This window comes from Barbus barbus (assembly GCF_936440315.1).
Source record: "Barbus barbus genome assembly, chromosome: 6".
Taxonomy (NCBI): Eukaryota; Metazoa; Chordata; class Actinopteri; order Cypriniformes; family Cyprinidae; genus Barbus; species Barbus barbus.
The window spans coordinates 18982030-18996812 of record NC_136734.1 but is presented as its reverse complement, the minus strand read 5'-3'; the positions used below and the strand labels follow the sequence as shown (position 1 = coordinate 18996812).

Below are 14783 nucleotides of genomic sequence, written 5' to 3'. Positions count from 1 at the left end.
TATTTTATACTGACGAACTTTACTCATGTGGTTTATTACAGTTCTTACACACACACACACACACACACACACACACACACACTTTTTTCACTATCCTTGGGGGGACTTCCATAGGCGTAATGGTTTTTGTACTGTACAGACCGTATATTCTATTGCCCTAAAACTAAACTTAGCCCTCACAGGAGACTTTTTGCATTTTTAGATTTTCAAAAAACTTAATTCTGTGTGATTTATAAGCGTGTTTACCCATGGGAACCTCAATTTAGGTCCCCACCTTGACACAAGTCCCCATGAGTCTGTGTGTATTCAGTCCCCACCGGTATATAAAAACAGGTACACACACACACACACACCCCTACCCCTTGTCATTGGCAGGTAATGTGTGTGTGTGTGTGTGGTGTAACGTCATCGCCACTCCTCAAGGCTCTTCCTGCAGCTTTAGGGCTGTTTGTGTGCAACTGGAGACAGAAGGACTGCGGTTTCAACAGGGTGACTTTGTATTTGGCTTTTCCCACTCTCATAGTGCGCAAATTTTTTGGGGAGGTCGCATAGGAAAGACTGTGTTCAGTCCAAAATGCAGCGCGGATGTGGAATATGGGAAAACCACAGGTGAAGCCGTGTGTGTAATTTCGGTCACATATTGGGTGTCGGATCCAGGTGAGTCTCCGTCAAATGATAGGCTACACCTCAATATTATGTTTTATAATGCGATGGATCTTTATTATATATAACTGTATCGTAATTTGCGAAATTGTTTTTTTTGTGTCATATCGCAATTAGAACTAATATATAATGTAGTTTAAGGATTATTAAATAGCGGTAAACAACTGTAGCCTATCTTTGAGTTGCACTATTTTTGTAATTCTTTAATATTGCATCTTATGGTCTATGCAAGTATGCATATGTAGCCTAAATACACTCATAATCAATATTATTTTATGTAGTTTATTATTACTATTTTATAAAGACTTTTTAAAAGAAGCTTCAGCGTTGAAGGAGATATAGATCCATAGTCTGCATGACATAACCTCTTCTATCTGTAAAGCAGTAGCCTAAATTTTTTTTTCTTCAGCTGGGTTGCCCTGGGATCATGGGTTGACTGTCCGACCTGCCTGGTCTTGGCATCTTGGTCTGAAGCAATATGTGTTTGTTTATGGCTATCACATTGGTATCAGTGAGAATGCTGTGGCAGAATTGGCCCCTGGAGGAATGACAGGAGGAGACAGGAGTTTGTGACTCAGTAATTATAGTCTAGTTTGCTGTTCTTTAGTTATGTTTTGAGTATCAGATGAACCGATTGTTAGAGAAGGCTTTTGTAATTGATTGACTGTTTAGACATTTTGTATCAAAAAAACAAAAATTCCCCGACATTGTTACACTTGTGGAGTTCTAGATCATAAATTACTGGCCTCCAAAAAAATTCTTATACATTTGTGATTACTACCAAAGTATGGATTCAACATTTTATCAATTTCTTTCTCCAGTTAGCACAGGTTTTGTATTTCTTTTTGGAACTCATTGATCATAGGCCTCATTGATCTGAGCTCATACACCTCTGTTTTTGAGTAAACATCCACAAATAATGCTTTTTTCCACTTAAAAACGGAGGTGCATAAGCTCAGATCAATGAGTCCTACAACCAGTCAGTTCCAAAAAGAAATAACCCGTGGAAACTGAAAGAAATCAAGTTGACAAAAAGGTTGAATTCAAGATTTGGTGATGATATAGCATAATAAGAGATTTACAAGCAGTTTTTAAAAGACCATTCCTGGTCATTTTTGACCAGGAACACCAAAGTAGGCAGGGCTTAAATGATTTTCACACTGATCACCTTATATTATTTGATAAGAATGTATATTATGTAAAATATGTACATATTATTTTTTGGTAGGCAAGTTGTGAAACTTGCTGCTGCTAAAATGAAAATAAATATTTAAGTTGCCTGGCACCGAAATAGAAAGTTAATGTCAAATGTTTTGAGGTCATTTAAACGTGGACTTTAATCCACTTCCTTCTCAATAAATGCATATAATGTTGGAAAATAAAGGACTGCACTGAACACAGACAATAGCTTGTTCCATTTGGGTAAATCTTGTTTTTGGCTACTTGCGTATTTGCAAACAAAGCTGATGGCATGCTCATGGAAACAAGAATATAGATGTAAAATGTAGAATATAGATGCAATTCAAAGACTGTAGCAAAATGTTTCTACAGTGATCCAAAACAAAAAACACATTGATTGCCCTTTCAATCTGTCTCTCTCATTGGAACTCATCCATTTCCAAGGCAGTAACTTTCCATTAAGTCACCTCTCTGCACCTGCGTTTACCGTGTTCGACTGTTTTGTTGATGCCTTGTGTTCATAACCTTGTGCATGACTGTGCTGTCAGAAATAATTATTGATCAGTTCTGTGTTAGACATTTCTTTTGAGATCATGATGTGCTTGTGCTTTTTTGTTTGCACCAGTCTGAATAGAGAACTTAATTGTTTGACTCAAAAACAATTTGATGAGATTTAAAATTCATTTTCAGTGTGTCTTCGCGTTTATGATTGTCCTGCTTTCATAATCAAATCAAAATGGCACATTACTTTACTTGGCTGAGACAAATTCTGTACCAATACACCACTGTGCATTTACTCCACTGATCGTGATAAGAAAAGATTCATGAAATCAGATAAAATCATCTTGGCACAAAGTTAACTCAATGCAAAATTGCATACAATTTTGTACACATAGCCTAATGATGACCTTTTAGCTGTTGTATGAGTGAAGGTGTTTACACATGCTAAGTAGTTGTTTTGCAGGTCTAGATTGATGTTTCAAGTAGAAACAAGCTCTACAGGTGGTATTAAACCTGCTTGGTGTGGACACTTCATTGACTTTGTGGACGTTTGTTTCTCATGCAGGAAAAATGCAGAGAGAGGCAGAGCAGGCACTGACTCTGATATGGCTTCTCTCTTGGACCTCACACAGCACGTGTAAGTGAAGGAAACACAGTTCTAAAATTTAAAGAATACATTCAGACAGTTGTTGTTGTGTTTATACATTTTTTTGTTGTCAACTATTGGGTTTTGGTGGGCGACTTTCTATAATTGAATAATTTGGAGGCCAGCAAACAGGATGGAGATTTTTTTAATTCTATACTGAATTTAAGGAAGTATAATTCAAAGAATTCTAGTTTTTAATAATACATTTTAGTTTTCAGTATGAAACACCCATAAACATGTTACAACACACAAAATATGGGCTATTTGCTGCATTCAATAATACTCCGTTAGTGTTTGAAATAGCACTTTTGTTTAATCCTAATATTCTTAAAGATATGTTATCATATATTCTTGAATTACAACATCTTTCCAGGTCATTCTCCTCCAGGGAGGCCCAGACTAACAAGATGTCGCTCGCCTGAGAAAGAGACTTTCACTTGCTGGTGGGAGCCTGGATCAACAGGTGGATTGCCCACCAGCTACCACCTGTATTACAGAAAAGAGAGGTGAGTGCAGCCTACATCACAAATCAGCATTGTTCATCTTGCTGTCAAAAAAGTAGATTTCCATGATTTTTTCCCCTGTATCAAAATATGGGTAGTTGCCTCATTTTGTGCCAATTATGACAGCTTAAAATATAGACTATTTTGTTTTATCAGTAAAATGAACTGTTACTGAGATAATGTAGCGTTTTGGTTCAGTTAATGAAAAGTCTCTTTTGCAAACTATTACAGTAAAAACTGTAATATTGTGTAATATTATTACAGTTTACTTTTTTCTTGTTTAATTTGTTTTAGACATTTTCTTTTTTAATTGATTTATTCCTGTAGTGTCAAAGCTGAATTTTCAGCATCATTACTCCAGTCCTCAGTGTCACATGATCCTTCAGAAATCATTCTAATATGCTAATTTGCTGCTCAAGAAATATTATTTATCGATATTGATTTATTTTCAGTGTTGAAAACAGCTGTACTCTTTAATAGTTTTTGTGGAAACCACAATACATTTTTTGATGAAGGAAAACGGCAAAATAACATGAAATAACATGTTAAAATAACATAACATAATTTGAAGGAGAGATCTTTTGTATCTTTACTGTCATTTTCTCTTATTTTCTAAATATTTGTTTCATTTGTACACAACACACACTTATTAATAAACACAGTTAATGTTTACACATTTAATAAGAAGTAATCACAGGTTTTGGTTCATTTGTTGTCAAAAGATTAGTCAACAAGTCATTCATTTTAAACCTTTTTCAGTTCTTTGGAAGTCTTTGAATGTCCGGATTATCATAAGGCAGGAAACAATTCCTGTTATTTTGATAAGCGACATACGTCTATTTGGATCATATACAACATCACGGTGGTGGCCTCCAATGCACTGGGAAAAGCCTATTCGGAATCTGTAGAAGTTGATGTTATGGATATCGGTGAGTCCATGTAGAGTGTTTACAAAATATTGAAATGCATCCAGAAATGCTTTTGTTTTTATGTGCTTGCAGTATAACCCTAGTGTATACTGACCATGCATGAATGGCTAATGATGTTTTACTACAGAGGCCAATTTCAGCCTTGTTTTGACAACAGCCACAGTGCAGTGAGCTGCCTGCTAAATATAGCGTATAGAAAGATTTCCTGTGGCTATAAGGGCACACACAGCTAAATCAGTAAAATCTTTACGGTGAACATTTATTCTTTGAACTTTTTAACTTTCAGTTAGATCATCATACTAGAACCCAAGACAGATAACACTGCATGTGCAGTTACATAGTTTAGTTACAATTTCTCTTAAACCAGTTCAACTATAAATGTGTACACTGGGCTCTTCCATCTGTAACGGTGAGTTAAACTATGATGATTTTAGAGCATCTGAGTGGAATGGAAAATTACTAAATGGCTCTAAACAGAAGCAGCTCTGGCTGACTAACTGAACAGAATGAGGATGAACAGGTTTGTGTCTTGCATGTATCGAATATCCCACTGCAGATGCTTGAATGCGCTGGCATATGGCACATGGTTTTTTTTCACATTTTTTTTTAAATGCATTAAGAGCATAAATACACTACTTTTCAAAGGCTGGGGTCATTATGATTTTTAAAATGTTTTAAAAGACGTCTCCTATGTTCATCGAGGATGCATTTTTTTGATCAAAAATGCAGTAAAAGAGTAATTTTGTAAAATATAATTACAATTTAAAAGAAGAGTTTTCTATTTGAATATATTTTCTTATATTTTATTTCTAATATGCTGATTTGGTGCTCAAGACACATTTCTTATCATTAATGTTGAAAGCATATTGTGCTGCTTAATATTTTTGTGGAAACCGTAATATATTTTTTCAACACTCATTTTTTTCATGGTTCTTTCATTAAGTTCAAAAGAACATTTATTTAACATATTTAAAAAAAATAGAAATAGTTTGTAACATTATAAATATTTTTACTGTCACTTTCAGTCAAATTAATGTGTTATTACTGAATACAAAGTACCCCCGCCAAAAAAATAAATTCATACTAACCCTGAGCTTTTGAATGGTAGTGTTATAAGAAATATATGAATAATAGTCAAGTGTCCATGTAGACTGCATTCAGTTTATTTCCTTGTTTGGTACATATTGTTGTCACTGATGCTACTGTTCTAATGTCTGTGCATTTGATTGTCATTTAAGTTGATTCATCTTCTTCCACACAGTGCAGCCTCACCCTCCAGAGAATGTGAATGTGACTTTCATGCAGACCACGAACAGCCCCTATTTCCTGGTGCGGTGGCACCCTCCGCACGACGCAGACACACGTTCAGGCTGGGTAACAATCAAATATGAAGTGCGCTTAAAAATTGAGAACAGCAGAGTCGAGGAGGACAGCAGTTGGGAGGTGAGATTCAAATAGTTTCAAGGTCATCAAGGTTCTTAAATGTTCTTATGCTTTGTAACTTTTTAATTTTTTTAAATCAAAACTATTTAAGGCCAGGCTTTTCAACTGGGGGTGCATATATAAACCTTTATAAATAAAGGCTTTTATTGTTTTGTAATCAAAAAATATTCCATATACTGTATTTGTATAAATTTTCTTCTAAATGTTTTACTTAATTATTATCAAAAATAACATATTCAAATTTTTGCATTTTAAAGTTTTGATACCATGTAATTTAATTATGACTGAGACTTGTGTTTTTAGTTATCTAGTGCTGGAAAACAATTGGAGTTTGGCATCTACAGTCCGCAGCCAGGAGCAAATTACATTGTGCAAGTGCGCTGTAAACTAGACCACGGCCTCTGGAGTGAATGGAGCCCCTCTGCCTTCATCCAAATTCCAGACAGTAAGATGATACCAGCATCAGCATCCCAATCTTTCACACCTCCAGCCATTGTTCTGCATTACTCAGGGTTTTTAGCTTTACATAACAGTGTCCAATTAATAATAAATTAAATGTATCTATTATATATATAATATATATGTTAGCGAATCACAGTCACTGCAGTCATCGGCACCCACGATAACGAGATCACAGTCACCTGCATTCTAATTCCCCGCACCTGCCACAGCCAATCAACCTGCACTATATCAACGCTCTCCCCACACTCCGTCCTCGTCCGGTCTACCGTTCCTTACCAGAACATAGCCTGACTCCTTGCTACTAACTTTGTGTTGCCTACCTCAGTGCTCCAGCTGCTCCGAAGCTCCTGGTCTCCACCGCTCCGATTCTCCACCGCTCCTCGGATCCCCACAAGCCGACCCTGTTCTTCCTCCTGTCACGACGAGATACTCCCTGCATACTCACCTTGGGCACCTCTAACAGTATCCTCCTGGTTCTCCCGCAGTTCCTTTAATAAAGACCTCTGTTTTTCTCCCAGAAGTTATCCCCTGCGGAGCAGAATTACGACATCGGTAACCGGGAGTTGCTGGCTATTAAGCTAGCCTTAGAGGAGTGGCGTCACTGGCTGGAGGGAGCCACATCTCCATTCACAGTCATCACAGACCACAAGAACCTGCAGTATCTGAGAGACGCCAAACGTCTCAACCCCCGTCAGGCCCGCTGGGCATTATTCTTCACCCGCTTCTCCTTCACCATAACCTACCGCCCTGGTTCCCAAAACCATAAAGCCCATGCACTCTCCCGTCTACATGCCCCCGACTCTCCCACTGATCCAGAACCCATTCTCCCTCCGGCCCTCATCGTCAGTCCCATCCAGTGGGAGATTGAGAGGAACATTCGTGACGCCACCCTCACCGAACCCGCTCCGCAGGGAGGCCCAGAAGGGAAGACCTATGTCCCACCTTCCCAGCGAATACCCCTTCTGGGCTCCGTCCACGAAGTACCGGGCTCTGGACACCCAGGCAACCAGCGGACTCTCTCGCTCCTTCAAGCTCGGTACTGGTGGCCCAGTATGACCACGGATGTCAACTGGTACGTCCGCGGCTGCTCAGTCTGTGCCATGTCCAAATCTCCCCGACATCTCCCAGCAGGAAAACTAGTTCCCCTACCAGTACCCCAGAGACCCTGGTCCCACATCGGCGTGGACTTCGTCACGGACCTCCCAGACTCCGATGGACACACCTGCGTGTTGGTTGTTGTGGACCGCTTTTCCAAAGCCTGCAAGCTTATCCCCCTCAAAGGCCTGCCCACGGCACTCGAGACCGCCGAAAGCCTCTTCCACCACGTGTTCAGGAACTATGGTCTGCCCGAAGACATGGTGTCGGACCGGGGTCCCCAGTTTATCTCCCGGGTATGGAAGGCATTCTTTCAACTCCTGGGAGTCACGGTTAGCTTGTCCTCCGGCTACCACCCCCAGACTAATGGCCAGACTGAGCTCAAGATCCAGGAGCTCGGACATTACCTACGGTCATACTGCTCACCCGATCAGCACAGCTGGAGCCGGTTCCTCCCGTGGGCCGAGTATGCCCAAAACTCCCTCCCTCAATCCTCCACCGGCCTCACCCTGTTCCAATGCATACTCTGTTTCCAACCCCCACTCTTCCCCTGGACGGAGGAACCCTCGGAGGTCCCAGCTGTGGACTACTGGTTCCGAGAGAGCGAGAGAGTATGGGACCCAGCTCACATCCACCTCCAGCGGGCTGTGCGGAGGCACACTCGCTTCACGGATGCCTGCAGGTACAGAGTTCATCCCACGTTTCATGTCTCACTCCTCAAACCCTTCTCCCCCTCTGTCACAGGACACACCGAAGCGGACGCACCTCCCCCTCCAGAGATGCTAGATGGGGCTGAAGTCGATCGAGTCCAAGACATCCTGGACTCGTGGCGGCGGGGCGCCCGGCTTGAGTACCTGGTAGACTGGGAAGGATACGGGCCAGAGGAAAGATCCTGGGTGGCCCGGGACGATATCCTGGATCTCCTACTCCTGGAAGTATTCCACCGTGATCACCCCAATCGTCCTGCACCCAGAGGCCAAGGCCGTCCCCGTCGTCGTAGTAGGGCATCAGGACCCGCCCCTGGGGGGGGGGGATAATGTCAGCGAATCGCAGTCATCGGCACCCACGCTAACGAGATCAGTCACCTGCATTCTAATTCCCCGCACCTGCCACAGCCAATCAACCTGCACTATATCAACGCTCTCCCCACACTCCGTCCTCGTCCAGTCTACCGTTCCTTACCAGAACATAGCTTGACTCCTTGCTACTAACTTTGTGTATGTGTTGCCTACCTCAGTGCTCCAGCTGCTCCGAAGCTCCTGGTCTCCACCGCTCCTCGGATCCCCACAAGCAGACCCTGTTCTTCCTCCTGTCACGACGAGACACTCCCTGCATACTCACCTTGGGCACCTCTCACAGTATCCTCCTGGTTCTCCCGCAGTTCCTTTAATAAAGTCAAGTCAAGTCACCTTTATTTATATAGCGCTTTTTACAATGCAAATTGTGTCAAAGCAACTGCACAATATCAAAAAAGGAAAATAATGTGTCAATAAGTTTAAGTAGTGTCTTTGCAATCAGGTCGATGAAATCGCTGGAAATGAAGCGTCCCCAACTAAGCAAGCCAGAGGCGACAGCGGCAAGGAACCAAAACTCCATCGGTGACAGAATGGAGAAAAAACCTTGGGAGAAACCAGGCTCAGTCGGGGGGCCAATTCTCCTCTGGCCAAACAAACCAGCAGTTCAATTCCAAACTGCAGCAAGTCAGATTGTAAGGGCTCAGCTGGTTCCAGTGGTCTTTCCCGATGGCTATCTAAGTGGCGGGGTCCTCAATGGGGATCTGTCTCTGGCGCTCATCCAGGTGTCTGGCCTCCGCCTACGATCAGGGCCACATACGTCATCTCCCGGCGCTGATCCTCCATCGCAGGTGTTCGGTCATCTCAGATCATGTAATGGTTGGATCCAGACTGAAGTTCTGTAATTCCTAGCGTGGCAGAAACGGAGAGACAAGCAGGGACATGATTAGCGTAGCTGCTGTTACATCTAAGCAAAAATGAATTGTTCAACCCAAGCTAAAGAATAATAATAATGTACGTCTGATCAGATATAACTGCAGTACAAGATTATAAAATGCATTATGTGAATGCTTGGCTAAAGAGATGTGTCTTTAATCTAGATTTAAACAGAGAGAGTGTGTCTGAACCCCGAATGTTATCAGGAAGGCTATTCCAGAGTTTGGGAGCCAAATGTGAAAAAGCTCTACCTCCTTTAGTGGACTTTGCTATCCTAGCTACTACCAAAAGTCCAGAGTTTTGCGACCTTAGAGAGCGGGTTGGATTATAGCGTGGTAGAAGACAAGTTAGGTACGCAGGTGCTAAACCATTTAGGGCCTTATAGGCAAGTAATAATAATTTGTAAATGATACGGAACTTAATAGGTAGCCAGTGCAGAGACTGTAAAATTGGAGTAATATGATCATATTTTCTTGATCTGGTAAGAACTCTAGCCGCTGTTTGACCATATTCCTCCGTGTCTCCTAGCCTGCTTCGTAACAATATAAAGATGATAAAAATTGAAAGAAATGTAAACAAGGCTTTGTGTTTCTCAATATTGCAGATATGTCTGACACACAGAATGCGGTTATGATTATTGCCGTCACTCTAACGGTCATCATTTTCCTGTTGACTGCAGGAGTGCTGACAGTCAAGATGAAACCGTAAGCATGACATCCCACATCATCACAATGACCAAGGGATTTACACTGATAACTGTACATAAAAAGTTTTCCCAGAATTTCCTTCAGAATACAGTATTCTTTACCCTAATGTGTGACACAAATTGAACATTAATTTAACACTGTATCCACTTTATTTTTCAATACAATTTTCCTCCTGATATATTAGCTGCTATAGGTCAGTAACTAGAAGAATAACAAAGTGCTAAACTTTACGGAAGGATAAAACAACTTGCACTACAAACCAGGGTGTTTATAATTACGATGATAAAATAATATGATAGCAAGTTAATTCTGCATTCTTCCTCTCTAGGGTGAAGCATTTTTTACTGCCACCAGTTCCAGAACCCAAAATCAGTGGCTTAGACACTCAGCTCCTTAAGGTACAGCAGTCATGCATTGATTCATATCATATTATTTTATGAATTCATTTTTCTAAGGTGCAGTTTTGTTGTATGCAGTTTAGTTTTACTTTTGGGCTTTTTTATTTTATTTACAGGATACACCTTTATGGCTTTGTATTTTCTGTGAAACATAGCAGATATTATGAAGAATGTTGGTTTTGGTTCCTATTCACTTTCATTGTATGGTCAAAAATATAATATAGTGAACAGGGACCGATTTTTTTTGGTTATTGACATTCTTCAAAATATAGTTTTTGTGTTCAACAGAAGTATATAAGTCATACAGGAGTAAACAATGACAATTTTCATATATAGGTGAACTATCCCTTTAAATGAGCCATTATTTTGTTGTTTTGTTCTTAAGACTTCAATGTAAACAGCTGTGGGTTTGCTGTTAAATCCAATATAATTTTTTAACTGTCCAATTCGTCAATAACAGCTTCTTCACAAAATTTGCATTACATTGTGACACATTCTCTGAACAATCTGTGTTGAAATGTTCTATCATGGTCACAAAAATAGGGGGGGATTTTCAAACAATTTGTAACAGACAATGAGCTGACACCACAAAACTGCAGTTCTAATATACAAAGGTCATTTTACTTCTAATACAGAGTGGGAAGTCTGAGGAGATCTTCAGTGCACTAATTACTCCAGGATTTCCCCAAATAGACCAGAGTTCAGACCGTCAAGTGGAGTATCTCGTGGTCTCCGACTATGATGAGGAAATGGATTTTGATGGCAAAGCTCATCTTGAGTACCAAAAGGGGGAAAACCGTCCCACAGATAATGCACAAAAGAGCTCTCAAAACTGCATCAAGATCTCATTGAACAGCAGTCAGGATCTAAAAACAACACTGAGCGAACACGTCCGCGCTGGGACTGTCTCTAATCTCCAAAGTGCAACCAGCAGTGTCCTTGGAGAGCCTCAACATCTACTTCACCTTAATTGCAATGGCTCACCAGTAAAAGCTCAGGACCAAAACACTCAAATGAGCTCCGATGGTAACTGTGAACGCGCCAACATCAACCCTGCTGGACTTACGGAGTATGTTGAGGTTGACGAAGACCAGAAACCTCTGGTCAAGGAGGACTACAGTATGGTCAGTGACGTTATCAGTGATAACATCCTCGTACTACAAGACGGCATACCTGTACAGGGACACAAAGAGGTCAAATGTGACAAAACGTCTGAAGCTGAAGAAATGGGTTGTGTTTTCGAACCTCTGGGATACTTGGAAACCCTGACAACATTTTCAAGTGAATCTTGACTATTTTGTGACTTTAATTTAAGAAGTTTGGGATTATTTTGTCTGGTTGTGTCCTGCTCAAACTGTAAAGCACTTTGTTAGTAGAGATGTGAGAAGAGTTCCTTCGGGCGGTCTGGGGTTCGTTTCCTGTACAATGACGTAACTTGCTGCTGAGCTACCTTTAGAGCTATGCGTAACTAATTCCCGAAACTGCTGACTGATCATTTGAACCACACTGGTTCAACAGTCTAGAACTGTCGTTACTGAGGTCACGCAATTGCTGGAGTAATTACTTCTGCTAATTAATCCTTTCGGATCAATTAATGTCATATTACTGATGTAAATAACAAACATGGCATCGGAGGACTATAATATTTTTGTTCGCCATTGAATTACTTCATTCGACGGTTCCCCTTGGGACTAGAGCGCATTCACACTCTTAAAAACTGCGCTTTCATTCTCTTGACAAACTAATTTGAATATATATGTCAGCATGCTTATTTTACTCAAGCGCTTGATCTATTGATCCACGTCATACTAACAAGAAAATGGTTGTAACTACAGCTCTCTTAAAAATAAAAGTTCCAAAAGAGTATTTTTGCAGCGATGCCATAGAAGAACCATTTTTGGTCCCCAAAGAACCTTTCAGTGAACAGTTCCTAAAAGGAAAAAAAAAAATTCTAAAGAACCTTTTTCGAGTATAAAGAACCTTTTCTGCATTTGAAAGGTTCCATGGATGTGCAAGGTTCTTCTTAGAACCATTGATGCCAATAATGAACCTTTATTTTTAAGAGTGTAGTTCTGAGGATAATTAAGGCTAAACAACAGGAAGCTGTGGTAATGGGTTGAAAATTAGATTAAAACGCAGTGTCATTCCAAACCATTACATATCGACCAACCGCTGTTAAAAAATACCCCACTAAAGATTATTATATTAATTGTTAAACCTTTCGAAATGCTTCTTCAAAACTACTACCTCATAGCAGACATACACAAAACATCCCAGTGGAATTTCTGCCACTTTCTCTAGAGACCTGGCACTTTTCTCAATGCTTGCTGCTCCTGATCTTTTGCAGTTGATTATTGTTAAGAATTTTCATAGTTTAATGGAAACATTTTAAAATACAGAAAAGCTCCTTTTGTATATTTATTCACAATGATACTATGAATATAATCAGTGTGATATTTCTTTGGTCAAAACAACTAATGGCTTTACTGTGTATTTATTGAACTAGATCTAGTATATGTACGTCACTCCCAATCCATTTGATTTAATCTTGATTTATAACATTGATTTAATGTTAAAATAGTCATCGATATTCACTCGTTTTAGGGTAAACAGACAGTATAATCCGATTCAACCTTCTGATTTATAATTACCTGAACTTGGGCACTCAAGACAATAACCAGAATTAAGACTAATGTCAAATAATAGATTAAATCTGCACAAAAGGGTTGTCAAAGCTTAACCAAACACAAGGGCAGTGAGCCCAATACAGTCTGGCAGGCCTTTGATGTTTTTTGTTTTTTTTACCTTATATAGAGTGCCTCAGAGAAGCTAGTTACAGCGGCAGACAAAGACGGGTCAGCTGGTCTCATGGAACATTTATGGTCTGCAGTGCAGCAGTAAAGAGTTACTTTGTCAAACATTGACTTAACACTGTACAAGGACAAACATTTGGTTCAGCATGAGAGAACTGTTGTGCAGCTTTTCTGTGTAGCTTAAATTAGAATGAAGAATTTGTTTTATATCATCCATTGTGGTACAAATATGTATCTTGTTTGTGTAACAATGCGATGCTTAATACTGCAAGAAATGTAATCTGAAGTTATGTAAATACTGTTAGCACAGTGGTGCATTGGTGTTTCTAGCTTGAGTTCCTTACATTCTTTCACTGACAGTGGCATGTGTAATTCAGTTTTATTCCAGATCACTTCTTTTCACATTCTCAAGTAGACTATGAGTAAAATCATACATTTTTCCAATTTTTGGGGTGAGGTTAGATGTGATGGTACCCGATAATTACATTTAGAGGGACAGTTCACTTAAAAATGACAATTCTGTCATCATTCACTCACCCTCATGCCATTTCAAAACACAAATGAAAATATAATTTAATTAAATTTCTGTCCATTGAAGTTTAATTCACCAAAATGTTGATGGTTCAAAAAGGTCATAAAGACATAAATGTAATCCATATGAATCGAGCGGTTTACTGTATGTGTGTGTTGATCAGTGTTTATATGTGAATAAAAGCCTAAAGTAAATCTGTTCAGTATGTACCATGATCATGTCTCTTTAGGAGACTTGATTTAACCGCTCATTCATAGGATTTCTTCTACAATCTCTTTATGAACTTTTTTAATTGGTACATGTTCAGGTGAAAGGACTTTCAACAGAGGAACAAAATGCTCAGGTTTTGAAGATGAACTAAATTCTTATGGGCTTGGAACAACATGAGAGAGGAAACCTGAGGGGAGAAGTTTAATTTTTAAGCAAATTATCATTTTATCATTTACTTGCCCTCAAGTTGTTTCTTTCTTCTGTTGAACAAAAATTTTGAAGAATGCTGGTAACCAAACAGCTGCTGGTCCCCATTGACTTCCATAGTATGGAAAAAAATATATACAGGTGCATCTCAATAAATTAGAATGTCGTGGAAAAGTTAATATATTTCAGTAATTCAACTCAAATTGTGAAACTTGTGTATTAAATAAATTCAGTGCACACAGACTGAAGTAGTTTAACTCTTTGGTTCTTTTAATTGTGATGATTTAGGCTCACATTTAACAAAAAAGTACTAATTAACTATCTCAACAAATTAGAATACTCCATAAGGCCAATAAAAAAAACATTTTTAGTGAATTGTTGGCCGTCTGGAAAGTATGTTCATTTACTGTATATGTACTCAATACTTGGTAGGGGCTCCTTTTGCTTTAATTACTGCCTCAATTCGGCATGGCATGGAGTTGATCAGTTTGTGCCACTGCTGAGGTGGTATGGAAGCCCAGGTTGCTTTGATAGCGGCCTTCAGGT

At 39.7% G+C, this 14783-nt stretch overlaps 1 protein-coding gene across 1 annotated transcript; it reads left to right on the top strand.

Moving 5' to 3' along the window:
• Positions 1–452: 452 nt before the first annotated feature.
• prlrb (prolactin receptor b) lies at positions 453–14479 on the top strand. Its single transcript, XM_079418862.1, has 9 exons — positions 453–657; positions 2909–2980; positions 3363–3495; positions 4252–4421; positions 5683–5864; positions 6168–6309; positions 9975–10074; positions 10406–10475; positions 11111–14479. The coding sequence occupies exons 2-9, from the start codon at positions 2914–2916 to the stop codon at positions 11765–11767; spliced, it is 1521 nt and encodes a 506-aa protein (XP_079274988.1). The 5' UTR covers positions 453–657; positions 2909–2913; the 3' UTR covers positions 11768–14479.
• The last annotated feature ends 304 nt before the right edge of the window (positions 14480–14783 follow it).

What these genes read in the sequence shown, in the direction of transcription:
- prlrb (XM_079418862.1), top strand. Translation starts at nt 2,914, where the DNA reads ATGCAGAGAGAGGCAGAGCAGGCACTGACTCTGATATGGCTTCTCTCT. An exon ending in TTGGACCTCACACAGCACGT is followed by an intron (nt 2,981 to 3,362) that starts GTAAGTGAAGGA and finishes ACATCTTTCCAG; the next exon opens with GTCATTCTCCTCCAGGGAGG. An exon ending in CTGTATTACAGAAAAGAGAG is followed by an intron (nt 3,496 to 4,251) that starts GTGAGTGCAGCC and finishes AACCTTTTTCAG; the next exon opens with TTCTTTGGAAGTCTTTGAAT.